General features: G+C 39.6%; 2 protein-coding genes and 1 pseudogene across 7 annotated transcripts; 2 read left to right on the forward strand and 1 right to left on the reverse strand.

The window, feature by feature from the left end:
- On the forward strand, positions 1-5705 carry LOC103973289 (pentatricopeptide repeat-containing protein At1g26460, mitochondrial-like; annotated as a pseudogene).
- An 835-nt stretch (positions 5706-6540) lies between these two features.
- Positions 6541-16880, forward strand: LOC135605477 (uncharacterized). 6 transcript variants are annotated; one of them, XM_065095612.1, is made up of 9 exons: positions 6542-6850; positions 7825-8109; positions 8238-10824; positions 10902-11023; positions 11545-13677; positions 13817-13865; positions 13967-14214; positions 14402-14509; positions 16289-16880. In XM_065095612.1, exons 3-9 carry the CDS (start codon positions 8611-8613, stop codon positions 16515-16517), a joined length of 5103 nt encoding a protein of 1700 aa, XP_064951684.1. In that variant the 5' UTR covers positions 6542-6850; positions 7825-8109; positions 8238-8610; the 3' UTR covers positions 16518-16880. The 6 variants fall into 6 exon arrangements, with proteins under 6 accessions (XP_064951689.1, XP_064951684.1, XP_064951687.1 ...); XM_065095615.1 differs by having other exon boundaries at positions 8242-10824; XM_065095614.1 differs by having other exon boundaries at positions 8310-10824.
- Positions 16881-17516: 636 nt separating this feature from the next.
- LOC103973314 (protein root UVB sensitive 3) lies at positions 17517-23680 on the reverse strand. Its single transcript, XM_009387847.3, has 15 exons — positions 23379-23680; positions 23194-23251; positions 22701-22760; positions 22586-22624; positions 22441-22503; positions 21426-21482; positions 21162-21225; positions 20681-20764; positions 19822-19904; positions 19603-19732; positions 18902-18994; positions 18403-18541; positions 18181-18221; positions 17903-18090; positions 17517-17781 (listed from the first exon to the last, which is right to left on the reverse strand). The coding sequence occupies exons 1-15, from the start codon at positions 23540-23542 to the stop codon at positions 17683-17685; spliced, it is 1362 nt and encodes a 453-aa protein (XP_009386122.2). The 5' UTR covers positions 23543-23680; the 3' UTR covers positions 17517-17682.
- Between the last annotated feature and the right edge of the window lie 262 nt (positions 23681-23942).

The following is a 23942-nucleotide window of genomic DNA, read 5'->3' on the forward strand; positions in this document are numbered from 1 at the left end:
GCTCGTGTGAGGTGTAGAAGTGAGGGGCTCCACACGTGCGTCATTTGAGCCGGACCGGTTTGATCGGGCCCATCTTTATAATGGAAATGGTATGTGCCCATGGAATCTATTTGGGCCGGGCCGGGTCGGATTTGGAATCGAGGAGGCTTTTAATTACTGAATTCTCCCCGTCATCACCACCGTTGAGACGCCCACATTTAAGTAGCCGATCCTGCAATTTCCACCGCCTCTTCTCTGCACGTCGTCACTCTTCCCCTCCGCCCACGATCCTAAACCTAACCAGCGGCCTCTCCTCTCCCCTTCCGAGCTCCCCCGCCAATGGCAACCATCCTTTCCGCTCTCACTCCATCTTCCCCAAGTCCCTCGCCGCCGCCCCCTTGCCCCGCTGCATCTCCGCCTTCCCTTTCCTCTCCCAGGAGCCCCAGCTACAGGAACCACCGCCTCCGACTCTCCCACAACTGCCCGCTCCCCTCAACCCCGCCACTGGGAGCCCCTTCTACCAAGAGAACTGGCGGAACCTGACCCCCGCACCCGGTGTCGGTCCTTTCGTCGGCGGCCGGTCGCTCGTCCCCATGGGACTCCCCGTGACAGCCCGGACGATGGCCTTCTCCCAGACCCTCGATGTATCCAGCCTCATGAACGTCTTCGCTGACTGGATGACGTCGCAGCGCTGGTCCGATCTCAAGCAGCTGTTCGAGTTCTAGATCCGCTCACCGGACGCCTCCGGCGAGCCCAATAAGCCCGACGTTCATCTCTTCAATCACTACCTCAGGGCTAATCTGATGATGGGGAGCCTTCGCATCTGGTGCCTCAGATGCAGGAGTACCAGATTGCGCCCAACACGGCATCATATAACTTGGTGCTGAAGGCTATGTTTCAGGCGCGGGAGAGTGAGGAAGCGGAGAAGTTGGTTGACCGGTAATTTTGTAGGATAAAAATGCATAGTATTCTTCATTTTGTAATCATTTTTTGGGCAATTCATTATTTTGTTAGGTCAGTTTCATATTATGTTTGGGTGGTTGATTCCAACAATGTAGATAAGTTGATAGAGAGACTTATGCATCTGCCTAAGAAGCAATCTAAAAGGAAATACCTGCGTCAGCAATAAATGGCCTATGAATTGGACACAGAAATTAAAAATGACCATTGTTTGGTGTCCTATTGAAGAAAATGAACCAGAGCTTATGTTTCCAATGTCAACGATTTGAACTTTAGATTTTTTCGATTTTTTTAACCAAATTCAATTCCTCTTGTATGGTGCAACTAGACAATATTGAAATGTAGAACATTTATGTTATAACATGTGGGGAAATTTTGGGATATTTAGACTGATATACTGATATAAGTTGATTCATCAGACTTGTGAATACAGAAAACAAATTGTACATTGTGGAGCCTGATCTTTAAACTTGGTAGCAAATCTAATAGTGTTGGTAAACCTTTTGCGGCAGTAAAGATACAGGTTTTCTATCCGTCTCTTCTCTTTAGCTCTATTTTCTGATATCTTGTGACTGCATCCCTTAGTTCTACTTATATCTTGTTCCCACTAATCTCTTGGGGTATTGCACATGACAGACAAACAGACAACCAAGACCCTCATCATGTGTGTAAATTTAATGATGGAGGTCCATACTCACAATCCTATGTAGTATAATGTTATCACTATATTAATGATAATTGGCAACTAGGGACAATTTGGGTCTTGATGGTTAAATTGGGAATTGATGTGACTCACTAAAAGCTTGTAGGGATGTTTTTATAATATTGAAATGGCAGGTAATTGTTCCATTGTCAATATTATATTTACTAATACAATTGTAACTGCATTCTTAAGCTTTTTTTATTCAGAAGGTGACCTGTTTCCTTCAGACAGCAGAAATGGAATTTAGACCTTTCCATTTTTCTGTAGCATGCACATTTATTGCTTTGAAATGATTGCTTATTGATTGACTTCAGGATGCTGCAAACAGGCACTATGCCAGATGATGTATCATACAATATGGTTGTAGGCCATTTAATCCTAATGAATGAGATAGATTCTGCCTTCAAGTATATGGATTTGATAATAAAGTCTGGTTTTATGATATCAACAATTGTCTTTATGGATTGTGTACGGAGTTGTGTGAATGCTGGAAACTCTGGCATCCATCATAGAGAAATGCAAGGTATTGACCAAGTTTTCCAAATGTGTAATTAGTTATGTTGTCACTTATGGCCATCGACTGCCATATTTTTCTGTACTGTTGCATTTTGAAGTCCCGTTCCTTATCTTTCACAATGTAAATAACATTTAGTTATTTCTGTTTTATCTTCATCTTTGGGTTTTATAATTTTGATTTGGTTTTTCCTTTAGACAACAGATCAAAACAAAGCCCTATGCCCAAGCTGGAATTTGTGTAACTATATTGCAGAAGGCTTAGTTGTCTCAGCAGTTGGCACTGCAGGTAGAACATGCAACTCTACCCTTTTAGATGCCGCTTGGTCAATCTTGCAACGATCATTGCAACAAAAAAGGGCCCCAAGTCCAGAGACTTACCTTGCAAAGATATATGCACATGCATCACTAGGACAACTACAATGTGCTTTTGCTACCCTCAATGAATCTGAAACCGTGTATGAGAATTCTGAAGTTGATCAGGAGCTGTTTTCTCCTTTTACATCTGTATACCCACTAGTCATTGCTTGCTGCAAGAATGGCTTCTCAACTTTGGATTCGGTATGGCCACAACCTATTTCAAATCGAATACCATGCCCTTACATGTGGCATACATTTCACAAAGCAAGCATAATTATTAAATATGTACTACTGGTATGCAATAGTTCACGATTTGGTGAGCCAGTAAGTCTATAAGTTACACCTGAATAGAAAGGTTTCACTGTCTTGGTTCTGGCATTACTACTTTTATCTTCATCTTACAATTGAGTTAAGTTATAGGGTGGTTTTCATCGAGTATTATGGCATTACAACTTTTGTCTTCATCTTACCATTGAGTTGAGTTAGATTATGGTTTTCACTGGGGATTACAAAATTACAACTTTTGTCTTCATCTTACCATTGAGTTTTGGGCAACTGATTTAATTTAGTTTGTAGGCTATCAAAATTATATACTCTTAAAACATTAGTCATGCAATGCATGCTGTTATTATTGGCAACAGTAGATGACCTTCTTGTTGTTCCTGAAAATACCATTCAGGTGTACATTCAGTTGGAGAATTTGAGCCGTGCACACCCCCTTTACAAGTCTGTTGCTGCTCTCAACTGTGTGATCTTAGGTTGTGCAAGCATATGGGATCTTGATCTAGCATATGAGACTTTTGAGGCCATCAGTGAAAAGATCGGAGTGACACCTGATGTTCATTCTTATAATGCTTTGATGTGTGTGTTTGGAAAGCTTAGAAAGGTTACTTATCTTGCATAGTGCGTCATTATCTTTTTATTCCTTTGTGATTGTCATTGTTCCTCTTTTACGTTTGAGGAAATGAAGAAATGTTCATTTGGCAGACCACTGAAGCTTGCAAAGTGTTTGAGCATTTAGTGAGGTTGGGCGTGAAACCAAATGCAACAACATATTCATTGCTTGTTGATGCTCATCTTGTCATTCGACATTCAAAAACTGCTCTGTCAGTAATCGATGATATGGTTTGACCCATCTTTTCATACCCTACTGACTGTTGTGTTAATTTGAACTTCAATAAGGTAACGACAATTTGGTCTTTGGATTATTGCTTATCTTTCAGGTCGAGGCAGGTTTTACTCCAAAGGAAACACGAAAAAAGGTCCAAAGATGCTATTCACAAGAATTAGATTTTGATAGTGATGAAAGGGTACAATCTCTTGCTCAAAGATTCAAGTATAAAATGGGTGGTGAATTACGTCGAGAGATGCTTTATAATCTGGAGTACAGCAGTATGAGGTATCCTTCACTCTTCCAGATCTAGAATCATGCAGTGGTTGCTTGAACAGTTTATGTCAGCATCAAGTTCATGAGCTTAATCTTTCTGTACTCATCTTTGTTGCTGGCAGATCTTTTGTGACCGCTGCTTGTGTATTAGCTCAAGTGCAGAATTATAACTTGGATTTCTTTTGAATTTACCAGGTTTCTTGGCTGGTTGAGGAAAAGAGCAGCATGTAAATTTCTTGCTTGTAATTTATTTTTACTGAAAAGCTAAAAAGTGGGATCACCAACCAACTTGTTATCAATATGTTTTCCTTCATTCGATTCCCTTTTAACTTTAATAACTTTCATTGTCTCATAATAAGCTTTTTAACTTGCATGATCATATTGTGGTTAGCTGCACTTTGTTTTCCTGTTATTTTTATGGATTTAGACAAATCCATTTTTATTTAAATCATTAATCACCATGTGAGATGGTGCATCAGAAGCAAATAGATTGAACTTGGTCTGAGAACTCCAGCTTGATGGCTAAATAATGTGTTATTGTCATAGCTTGTTACATTGCTTTCAGTTGGATGGGCGTCTATTCTGCCTCAGTAAAGGGGCCCAGTTGGTGCTGGTGGATCACAATGAGCTGCTGTCTTTCTTCTCTATTGCAGTTCAATTGGGAGAGCCCAATTCCGACTACAACTGGGTGTACACAAGCCCAAAAAGAAAAGGTATTCTAACTTATCACAAACTTAATTTGGGTTTTTATTTTCTATGCATTGCCATTCTAAACTTGGTTAATGGTTATTTTAATTCGATATAAGTGAATTAGGCAGGCATAGATTCAACTTCTTGACCTCAGAAGTACTTATCTATTTAGTTCTTCCATTAAAAAATATGGGGTTATTAATTGTTATTTCATTTGATGCCGAGTAATTAACAGACATATTAATTGAGAACAACATTATTGTAGTTTTTAATTTCATCACCAAATGTAGCACATAAATTATCGGATTTGGGCCTGTTTATGTAACTGGTCAAATGGGAGCTCCAATGACCCTAACTCCTCATTTGGAAATGAATCGAGTCCTGACAACTGGTCAACCTTTGAGGATCTAATTTCTCATGATTGACTGCTGACAGCTGCCACCCCCAAGAAAATGAATCGAGTCCACTGTGTTGCTTTTGGAACATTAATTTAAAGTGTCGATCTGTAATTCTTTTCTGAAAGGGAAAAGAATGTGCAATCTCCAGTTTACTTGGAGTGTACTTTTACTCGTTCCACCACAAGCGGGTCTCCCTGACGCACACACTTCGCTGTCTCAATGGTAAGTGACTCATTCTCTTTTCCAACATTAAATTACATATGCCAAGTGATCTTGTAGCATCTCTCTCCTGTCTCCATAGTACACGAAAAGACAAGGATCTCTTGAGGTAACCCAGGAACATTCCAACGAGGGGATATTGACGGGAACAGCGCCAGACAGAGGAGCGTGACGTGATACGGACTACATGCTTCCACTGGCTGCACAATTCATGGGGACGCAGTGCTTCCTCTTGTCAGCTGCATGGCAACAGTTCTTGGCCACCACAGCAACCTTGAAACTGGCATTCGGATATGGTTATGGGTTTGAGGTTTGTTTTCTTATGCTCTCCTTAACAGGACGCAGCTTTTTATGTTGATGTGCCTCTCTTGCTTTGGGACTCTTGGGACGCAAGGACTAGTAATGTTGGGCCAAAGTGTTTTGGGGATGCGCAGAATCCCACCAACCAATGAGAAAAAAAAGTGTATGCATATCAGTTTGCAAGTGTTTTGTTTCATATAGCCTGGCTTTATATATTGCTTCATCATGCATGCCTTTATCCAATCAACAACATTGCTTCTTGGTTTTTGCTATGTTGTCATTCCCAAAGCAAAAAAAGTAGGTGCACTAAATAAATTTTAGCTAATTTTTTTCTCGAGCAAGTCAACATGATTTTACCTTTTTGTCTGATAGACATTCTATCTGTACGAAGCACACGGATTCAAGAGATATGGTAGAATTAAGTTAGATTTGAATTTATAAATTTACAAAATAGATACATCCAATTTTAGGTTCTAATAAGGTTGGTTTCTCATATATTAGTCTTCATCACATTTAGATGCTTAATTTTAAATTCCTTCTGGCTTTTATGGTATTTCCCTCGTCTATGATGGTTTTTAGAAATTTGCTTGGAGCAATTGTTATATTTTTATTAAAAGAGTAGCAATATTCGGCGTACAAGTATATGCAATTTACATAATTCATAATAATTAACGTTACCCAATCAAATAAATCAATTGGTTTTTATGTAACAAAATAACATCTGAATGAAGCAGGTTGAGTCGTCCAAAAATATATTTATTTTATTTTTCATCAATTTTCCCCCAAATTACTGACAATTTCTCTCTCGCAGGCTCAACATGTGTCAAGTCCCGATTGGTCGCTTCAGATGAACCCACACTGAAGCGTCTGCGAACGAATGGCAGAGACCGGCTGTTCGTGTTCTTCATCGAGGTCTCCGGCTCGGTCAAGAAACCAATTGGCTAGTAATCCGAACCATTGCCTTGGATCCGAGCCGACGTCTTCACCCATGATCACTTCGTTGAATTTTTCGCAACACCTCTCTCTCTCTCTCTCTCTCTAACTTTATCTTCTCACGCAAATAAACCACTTCACTCGCAAGAGAGAGAGAGAGAGCGATCGCCTCCCCATTCCTTGCGGAACCCTAACTCCGAGTCTCGATTGGAGCAGGAACAACCATAACTCCGTTTTGGACACGACCGAGTGAGTACACCGCCATTTCTGCTCGCCCCCGCCTCCGTCTAACCGCGTTAGGTCGAAGCACCCGAGAGGCAGATTCCCGATTTTCCCGCCAGCGAGTCGGTTTTCTCCGGCCCCCGCGGACCCATCCGTCCGTCGATCTGTTGCTCTGCGCTGCTGTAGGTGCTGGATTTTTCCTTATTAGTAGGTTTGGCCTTATCGGTCGAAATGAGAAATTCCGCGCACTTGTCGTTGATTTGGAGAGGGGAGCTACCAGTTTTGGTGGGTCTTTTCTTAGTAAGAGTCGGGACTTGGTTTGGGGTTTCTAGAGTTGGGTCGATGCGGGGCTGCCGTTCTAGAGTGTTTTGGTGGGTCTTTGGTTGTCTACCTCTTCCAATGGTTTCTGGTTGAGTGAGAAAGAAGCCTTCAGTTTTCGTAGTTAGATTCCGAATTTATTGCAATTTAGGTTTTTTATGTTGTTAGCTTTGTCTTTTGTGTGTGTGCATGTGGTTGTTGGTGTTGTCATGCAGCTATGCTACTGCAAAAGCTGAATGTTATTGCTGCAGTAAAGTCGTCAATCGCCTATGTTCCTTTTCATTGCCAGTGTTATCCGAGTTATTGTTTTCCAGATTGAGGTAAGATTAGATATACATCTTTCCCAGTGTGGTTCTAGTTAAGGCAATGGAAGTTGAAAATTTTTATTCACGGATTTCCTGTATGGTGGCATGTCAGTCCACTGTTATAGAGATCTTCCTCCCTAGAGTTAAGGAGTGAAGAGTATTCGTGATTAATGTACACCTTCCAACCATGAAGCTTGAGAACCGGCTTTTGGAATTTGTGATCAGCAGATGGAAGTCACTTTAATTGAGTCAGCCTCGAAGCCATATGCTATACTTTCTCAGGAAGGCTGGTGCCCATAATCCTGCTTGGACGGAATTAAATGATGCCTTTTTGTTTTTTGGAAGGACATGACTTTGGTTCTTATCGTATTCTTGCAACCTCACTAGCTTTAAGCACAAAGTTAAGCTATATATATTTTAGAAGTGGTGTGCATTTTGCTTGCCAAGTTTCTTCTTTTATGTTATTATCTTTTTTATGACTCCTTTTTTGATTCGTGATTCATGTTTGCATAATGATTGTATTGGTTTATTTCACAGGGCGGATTTTCTTTGAAGGGTTTTTTTACAAGGAACTGATTGTGATATTCCAAAATTGCTTTTGATTTCTGAGGTGATAAATGCAGAATGTCAGAGAAATTATGTTATAACTCCTAGTCAGTGCAGACTGGTTTTTATGCTAGGAGTGGAAATTCTGAGAAGGTGCAGAATTTTCTTGAGGATATCACTAGAAGGTCAAAGTTGGCCAGTTAAGTAGAATTATGCCATGGGTGAACAAAATGTTGTGAAATTTCGGTCTCAAAGTTCCAACTGCTTTTTTCTTAGGTACGTGTCTGTTCTTTTATTGAATTTGCCTCCCAAAGGATACAATTTGACACCCCTTTATATTTATTTCCAAAATTATAAATATGCCGTTAATTTCAACTTCACACTAATTTGATAAATTTTTAAAGGAAGGCATGCAAATCAGAACAGTAGGAAATCAACAAGGTGCCTGATTACAATATCAATTGTTTGCTCTTTAGGAAATTTTACTGCTAAGATTATTGGGTGAAGACTCAAGAAGGAAAAGCGGTTGCTCATTCTCAAAATTGTGTTTTGGCATTAGACTTGGTCTTTTTCCAAGTGTTGCTTGAAGTTGCTTTGTAATCGACACTCATGTTTATGATTTTTGATGGATATTGGAGTATCCAATAAAAGCTGTCCTGTCCCTGTAGAAGATTCAGAAGTCGGAAGCTGTTGGATTTTTGTTAATATTGAGCTTTTGGTATTTAATCCATGTTCACTAGTAGTTATCTCCTTAAGTAATGCTTCCTTGTCCGAGGCATGAACAATATGCAATTCTGGCAACAGCAGTTGATGTGCAAGCAGCTTCAAGAGCCTCAGAGACAGCAGCAACTTCAGCAGCTGGATGAGGGAGCAAGGCATCCGAGTCCACATAACCAGTTATCTGCTGTAGCAAAACCTGCAACAGGAAATCAGCCGCCTGCAACTTTAAATGAAATGGCAGTCAATGATGCATATAACTACGTGTGGCCAAATGATTTTGTTGGAGGCATGCACAACCTACCAAATAATTCTCTGATATTTACTGCTGGCAACACTAACTGGGTGCAGTCCAATATCTCTCCTGCCATGCACAATCTAGTAAATGGGGTTGTTTTATCAGATTGTCAAAGTGACACAATGCGATCTGTGGGTTTTATGTCACACCAGATTGATCAAACTTATCATGGCATTCCTGTTTCAGGCACCAGCACTGTAAATCAGTATTCTCACCTGGGAATATCCAATAATTGCCATGATCTAGTGACTGAGGCAGATGCAACACATGCAAAGGCATCATATACATCTAGAACTTTTCAAACTGATCAGCGATCGGCTGCACAGGTTTGCTTACAGGATAAGACTTTGGCTACTACACACAATTTCAAGGGGAAACACTTCTTTGGGAATTCACCAGTACAAGATTTGGGTAATGATGTCACATCAGGAAGCTTTCAATCAACAAACAATCTGCAGCACAGTGTTCATTTTCAGGAATTTCATGGTAGGCAAGAACAAGATTCATCTGTTAATTTGCAGGGAAAGCCAATATCACAGGTAGGAACTTCTAGTGGTGTTGCTAGTCTAGACCCTATAGAACAGAAGCTTTTGTTTGGAACTGATGATGATAACTGTGGATTTTCATTTGGTGGGAGTCTAATATCTAGCATGGGTGTAGATATGCATGGCCACTCTTCGGAGAATGATCATGTTGTTACATTCCCTTCTATCCAAAGTGGGAGCTGGAGTGCTCTTATGCAAGATGCTGTACAAGCTTCTAGTAGTAACAACAGGCTCCAGGAAGGGTGGACTGGCTTGAATTCTCAAAAATCGGAGCAACTGATGGTCAAGCCTCCTATTATGACTAATGACAATGGGAAGCGGCCATCTGCTTGGGATGATAGAAACCTTCAGAGTGCATCATCTTTAACTTCAACTACTGTTCCTTTGTTTAATGATGCTGATTCAATCCTAGGCTCATCCACTTCCCCTAGCGATCAGCATTGTTTTAAGTCTGCTCATGAAGAAAACAATGGGGTTTTGACTGAGGCACCCCATGCGTCATTCTTGTCGACCGCCCAAGGTGCACATAACTCTGAGTTCTATCACAGTTGTGACCAATCCCAGCTATCAGAAGGTGGTCTTCATGCTGAAAGGCCTTCAACTAGTGGAGTATGGTCTGGGCAGAGCATTAAACATCATGACAAGAACCCTGGGGACATTCAGTTTAAGTCACAGAACATAGGGTCTGGTTGGGGTGACCAACAAAACTTGACCATGTCCAATGCCTCTCTTCAGTCTGTTACTAGGTTAAATGGTTGGAAAACAAGTCATCCAATGGCGTGTAGGGGCGGTAACACTTCAAATTATCATGAAAATGATGAAAATTTGTGGAATACCAGTGAGAATCATGTTAATCTGAATTCTGGATTGCAACCACTCAAATCCTATATTGGCAGTCCCAAGGTTCAAGCAGAAGATTCCTTAGTAGGTAATTTAAACTCGAACAACTTAATACTCAACCAGGATATGCGTCAGCAGGCAAGTAATGCTCAGCAAAGTGTTTTAGGGAGACACTTTGCCCTCAACACGTGTGTGAATTCTGAAATTGACCAAGATGTTGAAAAGAAACAGAATCAGCCAAGCAAGAGACAAAAAATTTGGGAATCATCTGCAAGTACTACTGTGGAAAGATTGGGCGAGAACCATGAGAATGAAAGGGATCATGGAACAGTGAACTTAGGTGATGGTTATGTTGGAAATATGACAACAGAGAAGTCCCTGTTGACTGGCAAGGACCAATATCCTCTTGTGAGTGGAAGCCAAAGTTTCTCAATTCAGTCTTGTCAACATACTGTGGATTCTAAAATGTTGCAGAATTCACTGGGAAGTTTGAGAACTATGGGGCCTTCTTTCCCACCCAATCATAAGTTTGTTGGGAAGACAGAGTTTGCTGGTCATAAAGCTTCCAGTGATCCTGCAATTGTGTCCAAGGTAATTTTGGTTTTTCTTGGAACTACACTAAGATTCTGATACATTTCTGTTCATATGAAAACTTAACTATTTTACAGATGATTGCAGTGGGAACCAAGGAACTGCAGTCTAGAAATACTATGCCTGTCTGTGCCTCTAACAGTTCTTTTGATGGTTCAACTGCTCAGTATTCACAGAATGAAACTATTTCTCAAACAAGGTACATATATAGTTTGAGTATCTTTTAGCTGGGTTACTTCAACATGGCCCTTCTCCAATGATTCCCACAGCATGTGTGGCCCATGCCATGGTGTGCTATGCCTATCCTAGTCTAATAGTCATGATGTTTTAGGGTGTTATACTCATGTAGTGCTAGAATGGCTGGCATGGGCAGTTGGGGCTTTCTTCTGTAATTGAGAGTAAAAAATTTGCTTGTATGGCATTAGTCTCTAAACAATCACTTACTCATTTCTTTTATTATCTTTTATTACTTTTTTTAAATCAATTAGTGCAAGAGAACCTAGTGTTGAATCTTAAATTTGGATTTCCAAACTTCTCCGTTCGCCATTTACCTAATTTGTCTATATTTTTCTTCCCTATTCAATTGCATGGTTGTTACAACTGTATTACAATAGACATGTTGCTCTTACCAAGCTTGATGGTGGAGATTTATGGTTTTGGCTTCAACGATCATATGCATTTGGATCTTTCTAATGCTTGAATTTTTATAATTTGTTGCAGCAATAATATGCTTGAGCTTCTTCACAAGGTTGACTGGTCAAGGAATGACCATTCTGTGAATGCATCTGATCTACCTGCACAAGCTGCTGCTGAAACTTCTGTTACTCATCCTCACTTTGATTGGTCTTCTAACTTGCGAGGTTTTGGGTTACGATTGGCTCCACCATCACAAAGGCAACCACCATTAAAATATGCGTCACTTTCTCAAAAGTCCATAGATGATGCTAACAATTGGCAATTAGACAAAGAGGCAGGATGTCAAAATCAGCCACTGTCCAATTCTACATCTTCAGTTCGACCTGTTCCTTCCCTTGATGAAGCATGGAAAAGAAAAAATTGTGATAAAACGTCCAGCCTATATGTACAGAAACACGAGGAACTCCCAGAAGCAAATGAACATTTTATCTTCTCGTCAGCTGTGGCTTCTAATATTCCTTTAGCAGGAAATCAACTGCAGGAACAGCAGCAGCAGCTTCAACAGCAACACATTTCTAGCACTCAAGATCACCTGGTGCAGCAGCAGCAGCAACAACACATTTCCCTCAAAACTATTCATGATGTACAGGATCAGTCTGTCAAATTTTCCTTCAGTAACCAAGCTAACGCAAGTCAACGAGTTCAAAATTCTTCACTTGTGAGGCAGCCATGTGACTCTCACATTATGGCTGTACCTGGCCAATCTGTTCAGACATCATTGCCTGCACCGGCTGGTAGATTTTCAACTCCAGGTGATGCTTCGTTTGCTGAAACTCCTGTACCTGTTGGTTCACAATTTTCTTCTGGAGGAACAAATTACACAAATTCAACATTTGCAAGCTTGTCTCAGACTACAAGCTCTGGCCAACAAGTACCTGTTGTAGGAACAAAGTCATTTTCACAATCTTCCATATCAAGCATGTCTCAGCAAGTTGCCTTCCCGAAGATGTTGCACAATATGTGGAGAAATATATCACCTCAACAACAACAAGCTGGTATCAATCGTCAAATACTTGCTGCAAACATACTTCAGTCCATAGTGAATAATGATAGCATTACAAGTTTGTGGGGCATGCCAAAGGAAGGTGATCAAGTAAACAAGGAAGGAAGTGCTACTCCTGAAGTTGGTACAAGTTCTGCTAATTCACAAAAAGAAGAGAATCCACTTTGGGGCAAATCTTTGAATCTTATGCACACTGAGAAGGTGGATGATGTTTGTAAGTCAATTAGTGCATCCCAGGGAGAAGAAGCAGCAGTCACAAAACCACCTTTGGATGGAGGTTCTAATGTCCAAATATCAACTTTGGTTGATAATCATCAGCATGATACTCCTTGCTCTCCAGTATTACGTTCTCCTTTAACAAGTATTGCTTCTTATAGCAGTGATATTGGCATCTCTGGATGCATGTCAAAACCTTCGGATGTTCAACAACAAAACCATTCACTACTTCATCAATTACAATCCACGAAAGCTTCTGATTCTGATGTAAACAACTTGACAGGAAAAGGACCAAAAGGTGTTGGTTTTAATGCTTCACGGATGAACTTTAATATAGATCAGAGATTTGATCTCAGGCAGAATAAAATCTTTAGAATTCCTGCAGATGGTAAAGTTGGTCCAGCTTCTCATATTTCGTTCCCTCCAGATTCCAAACCGCCAAGCTTTGCTTCAAATGACAGTGATGAAAGCAATCCAAGCACATCAACAGCTGGACAGCATGATCTCCAAGCTCACATGCATCCCACTAGTACAACTTCCACAGCAAATATAATGGGAGGTAGTGACTGCACCAACATTGGTCCTCAGATGGTTCCTTCCTGGTTAGAATGTTATGGGACCTACCAAAATGGCAGATCTGTTGCTGTTTGTGATGCCCAGAGAAGTCAAATAGCTGCCATTCAACAATACTTTCTCCAGAAAGCTCCTGCAACAAGGGATGATAATTATTTGGAACAAAGACTTGACAGCAGCCACATTGGTAGTTATAGGCAAGGTACACTAGCCACCAAGAGTACTCCTGGTGAGGCATCTCCCTCTTTGCTGCCTCCTGACATTATGGACCATGATATAATTGTAAGATCAAAGAAACGTAAAATCACTACAGATGTACCGTGGAATAAGATGGTCACAGAACCACAAAGGTTGCCAAGCTTCAGGTAGTTGTTCTTGATAGCATTTTTGCTTAATATTAGTTCAATTGAAATAGATAAGACACACCCTACATTTTGCCTTTCTAAGAAACATAATCTCAGTTTGAATTAGTCTGATAAATGTAAATATTTTTTCTTTATTTAGTATGGCAGAGTTAGATTGGGCCCAGGCTGCAAACAGATTTATTGGAAAGGTTTGTTCAGTTGCCCAATTTGGCTTGTATTGATTAAATTTTGCACTCCAATCTCCAGAACTTTAATGGCGAATATTACGGGCCTTCTCTTTTGATGATAGGTGGATGATGAAGCTGAAACTATGGAGGATGAGCAATTTGTGCCTCAGTCACGTAGAAGGCTAATCCTTACTGCTCAGCTCATGCATCAACTTATTCCAGCAGTACCAGCTGTGACGTTGAAAGAAGAGGCAGCGGCTTCTTATAGAAGCGTGACATTCACTGTTGCCAAATCGGCACTTGCTGATGCGTGCAGCCTGGTCACTTCCTCAGAAAGTGATTCCCATGTGCTGTTGGGAAATAAAAACATGTAAGTGTTGCCCTTGAAGTTCTTCAAGACCATTAAATATTAGAATCATTTCACTTATATTTGAAGTAATTTATGCTACTTTTCACCCTGTTATGAGTGAGAGATGTAATGTGGGTTCATACTGTTCCGACAACGAAATTTTAACTATTGCTCTCTAAGTCAGATTTTTTTCCCCTTAACCTTCTAGGGCTTTGGGAGAGCTTAAGACTTCCACGAAGGTGGCGAATGACATTTTCTCAAAGCTCATGGAAGATTTCATTGGTAGATCCAAGAAAGTTGGAACTGATTTCTCAAGGTATGAACGATAGAATGGAAGATCTTTCTTTTCCTTTTTTTTCTTGTTTGATGCCATTCTATGCAATTTCTAATTGTTGGTGCATTAGCAGAGCCATACAATTTCTAATTGTTTGATTATTGCGTTGGTCTTGTTACTGCTTTATTGAAGATTTCTGTTGATATTGTGGTTAATGATGTTTCCAATTTTTAATGGACAAGTGTCAGGTGATACGTGATGGGATAGTATTAGTTATTGGGATCATAATATATAGATTCATAAGACGCCTATGCGTTACTCTATAGATTTATTGTCATCTTAGCACTTGACACATGCAGATGCAGCACTTGGTCAGAAGAAAAGGTATTTAGGACCATGACCTTTTATTTTCTTTTATTCCATCTGTCCTTTAGAGAGAAGACATTTAATTGAGAGCAACTGTGCATTTCTTTGATTTTTTTTTTTGCCCAAATCAGCCTCATCTTGGAATCTTGGAGAAATATTTCTCCGACTAGCTTCCTCGGTGCACTTCTTTGCCACATCAGAAGCAAATTACAAATTGGTTACATCTATAGTGGTTACAATAAGATGAGTGGGCTCCTTCTCTAGTAAGGGGCTGCAAAGGTTGTGCCCTCTGTCTACGATAAATCATTGGTTTGTTTAGAAGGTTGGATACTCTTGCATGGTCGATTGACTATCGCATCTTGAGTAGGTACTATCACTCGCATGCCCAAATGAGCCTTTGATACCGTACATTTTACAAAACAGCTTGATGGATAGGTTGGTTATTAGTAACGGAAGAAATGCCACCAAGGTTTGTGGTTTCTTTAATATGGAACTGCTACCGTCATTAGTGGTTAAAAACCCAGTATGGCACAATGTTCAAAGAGGTCAACTGGGAATATATTTTAGTTCGAGGCTACAAGGTTTTTCTTGAGATCAACTTGAGAGTATATATCCGATACTGTATCAGATGATAGTTGATTAGAGACTGCTTGTCGGCTACTGCCAATATAAAAAGATAGGAGTAGCTTATAGTTTCAACTTAATCATGTCTTCCGATGTCTTTTTTGCTTGAATCAAAATATTGGTCTGCTTCTGTATCGTATATGTGGATATGATCCTCTCCCAAAACATAGAACTTCAATACAAGGTAAAGAATGTCACAACTTCCAGGCTGTCGAAAGAAGAGATTCTTTATTCTTGATTGATCTTTTTGAAGCTGAAAATTCAATTTCTTAAAGCTGAAATTAAGCAAAGGAGAATTGAAGTTTTGGGGACATGGTGAGGGAGATGCCCAAATGTCGAGGACAAAATGCCAGATGGATGGGTGTCCTATTGTGTGGGTATGGTTTACGAGTACCTGATGGATGCAATTTTACTGCCGATTTGGTTTTTACATCAACCATCGTTGTCTCATCGAGCAGCTGTGGTTTAGGTAGAAAGGAAAACACTTATGGAGACTTGCACCTTCAGTGGCATTTTATCGTTACCGCACGTTATGAATTTAGATGCTCGACATACAGTTTCTAAGAAATGGATAAAGAAATTTATTGATTGTTTTGCTGCTAGTTTATCTAGTGTGGGATTGTCGCTTTGCATCCAGTAATCACAACATTGCTATATGGTTCCTCTGGATTTTTCTCCCTTCAGTCTTGCACTTGGTTATGTTACTATGAACAATCTAGATCAGTGTCATCCTCTTGTGAATCTAATTCCCTGGCAAGCTCCGAGCTGTAATTCCTGACTATTCTAGCCTTATTTTATGCTTAAATCATTTCATTTGATCAATATTTTCAGGTTGGACGGAAAGACTTCATTGTTAGATGTTCGTTTGGAGTGCCAGGAATTGGAGAGGTTCTCCATCATGAACCGTTTAGTCAAGTTTCATGGTCGGACTCATGCAGATGCAGTCGGCGTCTCCTCCATTTCTGGAGCTTACCGTCGCAATATCTTTCTGCAGAGATACATCACTGCACTTCCGGTGTCGGGAAATCTTCCCGAGGGGGTTCTCTGTCTCTCGCTCTAGATCATTGATTGATTGATTGATTGATTTTTTTTCACTATCAATCTTTCTTGATTTGTTTTCAACACCCCCAAAACAAAAACAAAAAACAAAAATACATCATCATGAACATAAGCATTATTAAGGCAAATCAACCTCCTCATAGGTGTTGTCCATTTAAATCGTCAGCATCCACATGGTGGTGGTTGTTAATCCTTGTATCTGAAATATAGGTTTATGTACATCAATGAAGATAAATAAGCTTAGGGTATTGCATTATTTTGATTTACAACATAGAGGAGTATTAGCATGTAAACTTTGACGTCAGTAATACTGGTTTTTGGTAGGTAAAGCCTCAGTAGTAAAGTAGATCATGTGTTTGTGTCATTTTCTCATACTCTTTTTGCTTTTGTTTATTCAAACTGGAAAAAAAAATGTTTCTAATCGTGGGACATAATCATATCGTGACATCACTTCAACGCCATTTTGTTGTCCAAACCCTATGCATCATTTGCCGGCCGTTATAATAATTAAGGAAAGGAAATTTAAATCATAGTGAGGCTACTTTTAGTAATTGAAAAGACACCTATGTCACCACCAATCTGACACCTACTAAGGTGCCTCATCAACTCAATGGGTAGGACGAGTGGCCCACTTAAGTCAATTCTAACGTTCGATGCTCCGTACTAATTTAAGGGAATCTTTGTCGTCCTTTTGTTAACCGAGGTTGATTCTGAATTCTTGACATCTCGGACCACAGTAACAATAAAAAGCATACTTAATTTATGTCGGATCGCAGTGCAGTGGAGTGCTGTTTCGCTTTACTGGATACTTTTCGTCATATCCGTGACAAGTCGGATCCTTCTAAGTGTGATAACGATGTTTTAGGGACCTTCTGATACAGCATATGCTTCTTTCCCTGGCGTGCGTATACAAAATTAACTATAGATATATTCTATTTCTTTTCTTGAAAAATGTCTAACTATTTACCAACAACAGAGTACAAACAAAACAGCAAGAAGAGAAACTTAAAACTCTTGAACTGACTGTTTGATTGATGATTGACACACACATATAAAAGCTTCAGTGGTCTTATCAAAAAGAAATATTTTGGAGAGTCCAGAGATTAATTTTTCCTATGCAAGCATATTTATAAATTGAAGGTCTGAATAATACATGACATTGTACCTCAGTTGATCTTCTCCTCTGAGGGGCTTTGAGCCCAATGAGCTCTCCAAACGATGGAACCAGATAGAAGACGCTCTGTTGCCCACCCTGCTGACTTCAACTGCAGTCGAGAAAACTAGTTCTTACGAGCATTTCCAGAAAAGACTTAAACTGTAGTTTCTTCTGGTATTCCAGTTGATGATGAGTTGTGCCGTAGAGAGTGATTTGGTTTTGAGCTGTACCTTTGCGATGAAATCATGATAATGTTCTTCCATCCAAAGGCGGCTTTCTGTATGGAGAGATTTAGCTTTGCCGGTTAGGTTTGCGAGGATAAGAGCATGGAAGAAGGACCGCAATATATCAGCTGATGTTGCCTCTTTATGGTTGATGACCCGGATGACTCCTTTCCTCTCCATCAATAAGTAGTTCACTGGAATAAGCATGAAACAACCAAATGCATAGCTGAACAAAAAAAAAAAAAGAAAACAATTTGAAATCCTGCTGAAAACTAAAGTTACACCTTTCTTGTAGTGGGAACTTGCAGTTCCTGAGAGCTCCATCCTGTATTAAATCAAGTCTAATATGAGTTTGTACTCACACAGAATGAGTGGACCAAAAAAGGAAGATCTTGATCATCTCGATGATCATTTGTAGTCCCTTTTTCCATCAAAGAATTTTGGAAAGTATAACTGTGGGGAAACAATCGAATCTGCCTTACCGGTAAATACTTAGATGAACTTACATATCGGAATGGCTGAGAGTCGAAGCTTTAACACCCAAGTGAATGCAGTGGTGCAGCGGCTTCGCGTTACCTGGTCTTTGCCAGGTGGTCCAAACAGGAAATATGTGCTCCCTCCTTGAAACCTCTTGTGGAGAAAGCACTGGTAAAGTGTACAAGCATATGGTAAAACAGAGCTTCTAAGACATGTACGAGGATATAAATTAGGTGCCAGAGCAAAGGATATTATTAAGTACGATCACAGCAATCAAGTGTCAAAGAAGATGAAGGTGCAGAATATACTGTTTCTGATTTAGGTCTTTAGCCCTTAAGAGTTTGTGATGGTTTACCTGGTGTCAGAATATTGAACCAAACCATAGGTTCATAAATTGAATTATTCTAAGTTATGAAGACCAAACATACGGTAGAATGGTATGGTCGTTGAACATAAAGCACAGAAAGCAAGATTGTAACTCAGGTCTGCTTATACTGGACCATTCATATGAAGAAATCAAATTGTTACCTGTCCTGTTCTGCATGTAATATTGCAGCAGAATTGAGCTTCTTTCACTGTTCAATGTTGATAAGGAAAGGCAACTAACAGCCTTGTAGTTTGCTGAAAAAATACAGAATGCAATTAGAATTATCATATTAAGCATAAACAAACTGGAATATCATGGTGGAAATAGTGGCTGAAAGTCGGTTTCTAGTGCCAAATATCAGCTGTAATCTTCATATATTCATGTCCATGAATGTTGTTGGTGACAGTAACCTATTCATTTGTGCAAATTAAAAGACTATTCAGCCAAAGAGTTTATCCTACCACATATCCCATCAGAGCATAAATACATGAAAAATGACAGAAGTCGATCATTCCTCCGCAAGATAAGAAGCACATTTGGTGCTGGCTTGAACCATTCAGGTCAGTACTGAGTTGATAGTTTAAAACAAGAAAGAAACCAAGCCTAACCAACTTGGTATGTCAAACTCAGAGCATCCATACTACTGGGTCTGCTATGTGTACAGCATGTTGAATTAGTAATTCAGGCTCAACAAAATTAAGGGTCATGTATCTATCAGCCGAGTCATGACACTAGCAGCAGTATAAGTACTTGAGTTCTAAGTAGCATGCACAAAAAATCCTAAACATAATTGGTTATGCTTACAAATTTTAATTTGTTGTCATGAATTTATAAAGGCCTAAAAATTGCAGGTGTCGCTCACCATATATGTGGAACATGGTGAGAGACAAAAAGGAAAGCCATATAGCCACAGGATTCCCCATTGTGATATGAGCTAGCAGCATTCCCAGAGCCATTCCAACCATTGTTGCAACTGTTTCTTGACTACCTTCCTGTCAAAATTGAAAATAGAAACAATTAGCATATGCTTGTAACTATTGTTTGGCATGAGATATGAAATAATGATTTGGTGACATAGTACCTTTGCGGAAATATCTGCTGCGTTATTCTGTAGTGCGAAATGTTGAGTTAATGCTGCTCTAGTTGCTCCGCCAGCAACACCAGCTATGCAGGTAAAAAAAGAAAACTTTATTGGCATAAAGAAGTTACTCAGCTATATGAAGCCCAGTTATCTCTAGTTACAACCAGAATGTTTCCTTGGTTGAGTTTAAAGACGATGCTACAAATAACTAAATTAATTTAATAAAAAATAACTATAAGAAAGCTAAGGCTTTTCATAAAGAGGCATACTTGAATAGTCAGAGAAAACAGCATATGGTTGTGGAATTCATGTGTTAAATACACATTAACTAACCTCAGAAAAGATTCAAGATGTAACCAAACTACCTTAAAACACAAAGTCATTGAAGTATTATTACATAACATCCACTAGATGAAAGCTCCAGAAAAATCCAAATTGAAGCACCAACCTGATGATACTGGCTGTAAATCAAGAACAGTAAAACCAATCTGGAACTACATGGATATATCACGAAAATCATAATGCACTTCATCATAAGCATTTTTCCGGATCATCACAATAAAAGAAAATTCATTCTCAATAAATAACCAATTAATTGTGGAAAAAGAACAGTAGACATCACAATTGGACTCTGCTTTCAGTGGAGGCCTAGCTGAAGTTAATGTACCAAGTTTTGCTTACAAAGTCACACTTAGTGATTCTCTAATGATTACCAACATGGGATTCACTGCCATGTGAAGCATATATATGTGTGAAGTTACTTCAGGCCATAATCACATTAGGATTCAGAAGCAAATAATTCTTAGAAACACGGTACTGCCTGCAAGTATTATGTCGATGGAGATTGTTGTGAACTTACTGAATGATCTTGACAAGCTCCCCAAGCATACTATTACAATGAAGGCTGATGGCCACAGAGGAGACACAAGATCCATCAGCATTCCTGTGATTCAAGTATCAAAAATGCAAATTAATCTTTATAGCTAAACCAGAAAGAAGAAAAGAGACCTCTAGGTTTATTGATAAGTTCAGTCAATTCATGAAAACTGCTAAAAAGATCATAAATGATTTCTTGCAGGCAAAGGCCTTGATATGTTGCAAGTCAAAACATCTAGAAAAGACTGATTTTAATAAGCGAGACCATTGAGCTTACTAAAGTATTTGCTTGAATTAGTTCAAAAAATTAATAGTTGTCACAGTGTTAAGTTGTAATCATAGATTGACCACATTTAAGTTTTGACTTATGACTTATAAAGCAAGGTTAGGTATGGTACTTTACCTGTAAATGCATCATCTTCATAACATATAACATTAAATTAGATAAATAACAACAAACTTACCAAGATCGTTCATGAAATCTGCAACTAAACGCCACATCTTTGCACTGCTGTCAAGGTTAGAACCCTGAAAAAAGATACAGAACAACAGTTTCCTGAAAACAAATGCTTGTCTATAACATAGCATGGAATACAGACATCAAAGTGCCGCTTGAGTTCTTGGTGGAAATATTATTTTTTCAAAATAAGTATCATATACATGTGAAGGAAAAGCCACAAAGCAAGTTACAAGATTTTTACAATATCTGCTAGAAGATATAGTTTTACCTGATAGAATGTGAACAAAATACCTCCAAGCATCCCAGTGAAGTCCCTCAAAAACCACTGTTGAAGTCTTCCATTCAACAGAATGTTACTAACAAGAGCAAAATATAAAATCAAAAGCAAAACAGCTTAAGCCTCTTACCAAATTAGACAACAACATACAACATGGAATATTTTAAAAAAACTACTTAATAGAACATAATGTTTTCTTTTACCCTTTTTTATTTTTAAGAAGGGATGCAAGGGACAGCAACATAGGCCACAAGGCCTTAGAAAGTCGGCCTAAATCACAATTTCTCTGGGATACATAAGCAAGAAATTTTGTCAAACAAATCACAACCTTCAACTAGACAACCAGGCCTTTTGACTTTTAGTAAGTCCTCTTTTCAAGTTTTGTATTAGCTTGGAACTCGCTGCACTTGTTAGAGATTTCATGTCGGGTTCAATGTTTATCGTATAATTATGCCAATTCTCCTATTGAACTTACTCTAGGAAAAGATGGATGCATCACATGATATTACAATGTTCGAGTTCTGACAACGATCAACTGTGAGTCATTTCAGAAGTGTTTGATGAAACATGCGATTCAAATGCACTTTGTACTCTTACAACCATACCTTTTGCCCTCAATCCTATTATTACCAAAAGCAAAATGATAGCAAAAGACATAAACCTATCATAAACATCTAACGTATATCACTTATCTTCTTTTAGCAAAAGACAAAAACAAAGTCAAAGCCAAAACCCACCCATGTGTATACCCCACAATCCAAAATAGGCGTCCTGAATATCCATGTCATATTATTGTTTTTTATGGCTACCACCAACTTATAGTGAAGGAAGTACCTGTCTCCTTTTTCTTTCCAGCAAGCCAACATACTGGGCCATTACTAAGACCAATAATCAAGTGAAAATTGCATGCTTGACAGATGATGAAATTTCAAGTGACTAAAGGAACAATTTCTTGCTTTATGTTGAATCAAACACCAAAGAATCTAACTTAGAGAGAGAAAAGTACCTGAAAAGTGGCACCAATGACCGTAGCAGATTTTTCACCAACACCAATAGCACTCAAAAGAGCCTAATGAAAGTTGAATAAACCAAATTAGTCATGATGTCAACTTATCTGATCTTACAAAAGAAAATAGAGTACACAAACTTACTTGGGTAGAAAGCATGGAGCGTATGTAAGTTGAGAGTCCCTATCAGATATTCTCATTGTTAATCAGCACAAAAATGACAAATTTATTAATGCAGTGTCAAAGCCTCTGTTCTTACCTGCAAGGAGTCCCATACTTGGAAAGGAACATAATCGGGAGTCACACTGCCTGGGAATCCCTGTTATAAGAATATTTTCATGGTTTAGAAAAGAACACACCATGCACCACCTAAACGAATTTAAATTTATTTTCAAGCCAATCATCTAAAGCCCCCAAATCCCATAATAAAAATGATATCTCAAAATTTCCCATTATTTCCTCCAAAATATCCTCCTCCTCACCCTATACGATAGAAAACGACCAAGTTTTATGCTTGAGGCTGCTCAAGTTCGACTTATAACTCCTCAGAACGATTCCATAAGACACCGAAAAAATTGTTGATAGAAAAATCACCTTTCGTATATATTAGGGGATAATTCGATAAGCAAGCTGATGTAGCAGTGGGCCTTGATATCACCTTCTATTTCAAGGGCCTTTAGCAAAAGGAAAGCTAAGGGAAGGGGGAAAACAGATTTTGGCAACGTTCTGATGGAATCAAAGACCAATTATACCTCCGGGATGAACGCCTCAAGAATCTTCCTGCCCAGATCGTCCCATCGGCTTCCCGATCTGAGAGAAACAACCAGCGCAAGAAGGGAACCAATCAGTACCCAAAGAGAACATGAGCAAGGCGATAAACATGTGCTTTGCGATAGGGATCAATGGAGGGGAAAAGGAAACATTAATATGGATTCACCTGTAGAGGGTGAGATGGGAGCGATCGGCGGTGAGGATAGCGGTGCGGGAGAGCTTGGTAGAGGACGATCCCCTCCACTCCTCCACCGTGACCGATGGCGCAGTGCTAGTGGAAGAGGAGGGGGAAGACGAAGGAGAGGCCGGCGCTCCATTGTCTCCTTCCATGGCGGCTCTGCTCAGTTCGGATCGTTGATTTGCGCCTCTTGCGAGGGTCTATCCTCTTCGATTCATCGCCGGCGAATCCCTTAGCTAACTACTTGAACTGATCCGGGACACAACCGCACACCTCGACGACGTGCGCTGTAACTCGGGTCGGGTTCGGATTAAACGTCCTCGACCTGATCCTATCAGCGGTGTGGTGATTCTGGTTGTTTTTTATCACCGTCCAGATCAAGATGGACGTTAGTGATTACAGGAGTCGCACACCTTGACGGCCTGCGCTTCAACTTGGGCCGGCTTCGGTTTAAACACGCTCGACCCGACCCGATCACAGGGCCGGCTACTCTGATTGATTATATGCCGTCCAGCATTCACTGCAAATTCCCGAAGAATAAAGACATTCCAC

The sequence above is a fragment of the Musa acuminata genome, chromosome BXJ2-2 (genome assembly GCF_036884655.1).
Source record: "Musa acuminata AAA Group cultivar baxijiao chromosome BXJ2-2, Cavendish_Baxijiao_AAA, whole genome shotgun sequence".
Classification (NCBI taxonomy): Eukaryota; Viridiplantae; Streptophyta; class Magnoliopsida; order Zingiberales; family Musaceae; genus Musa; species Musa acuminata.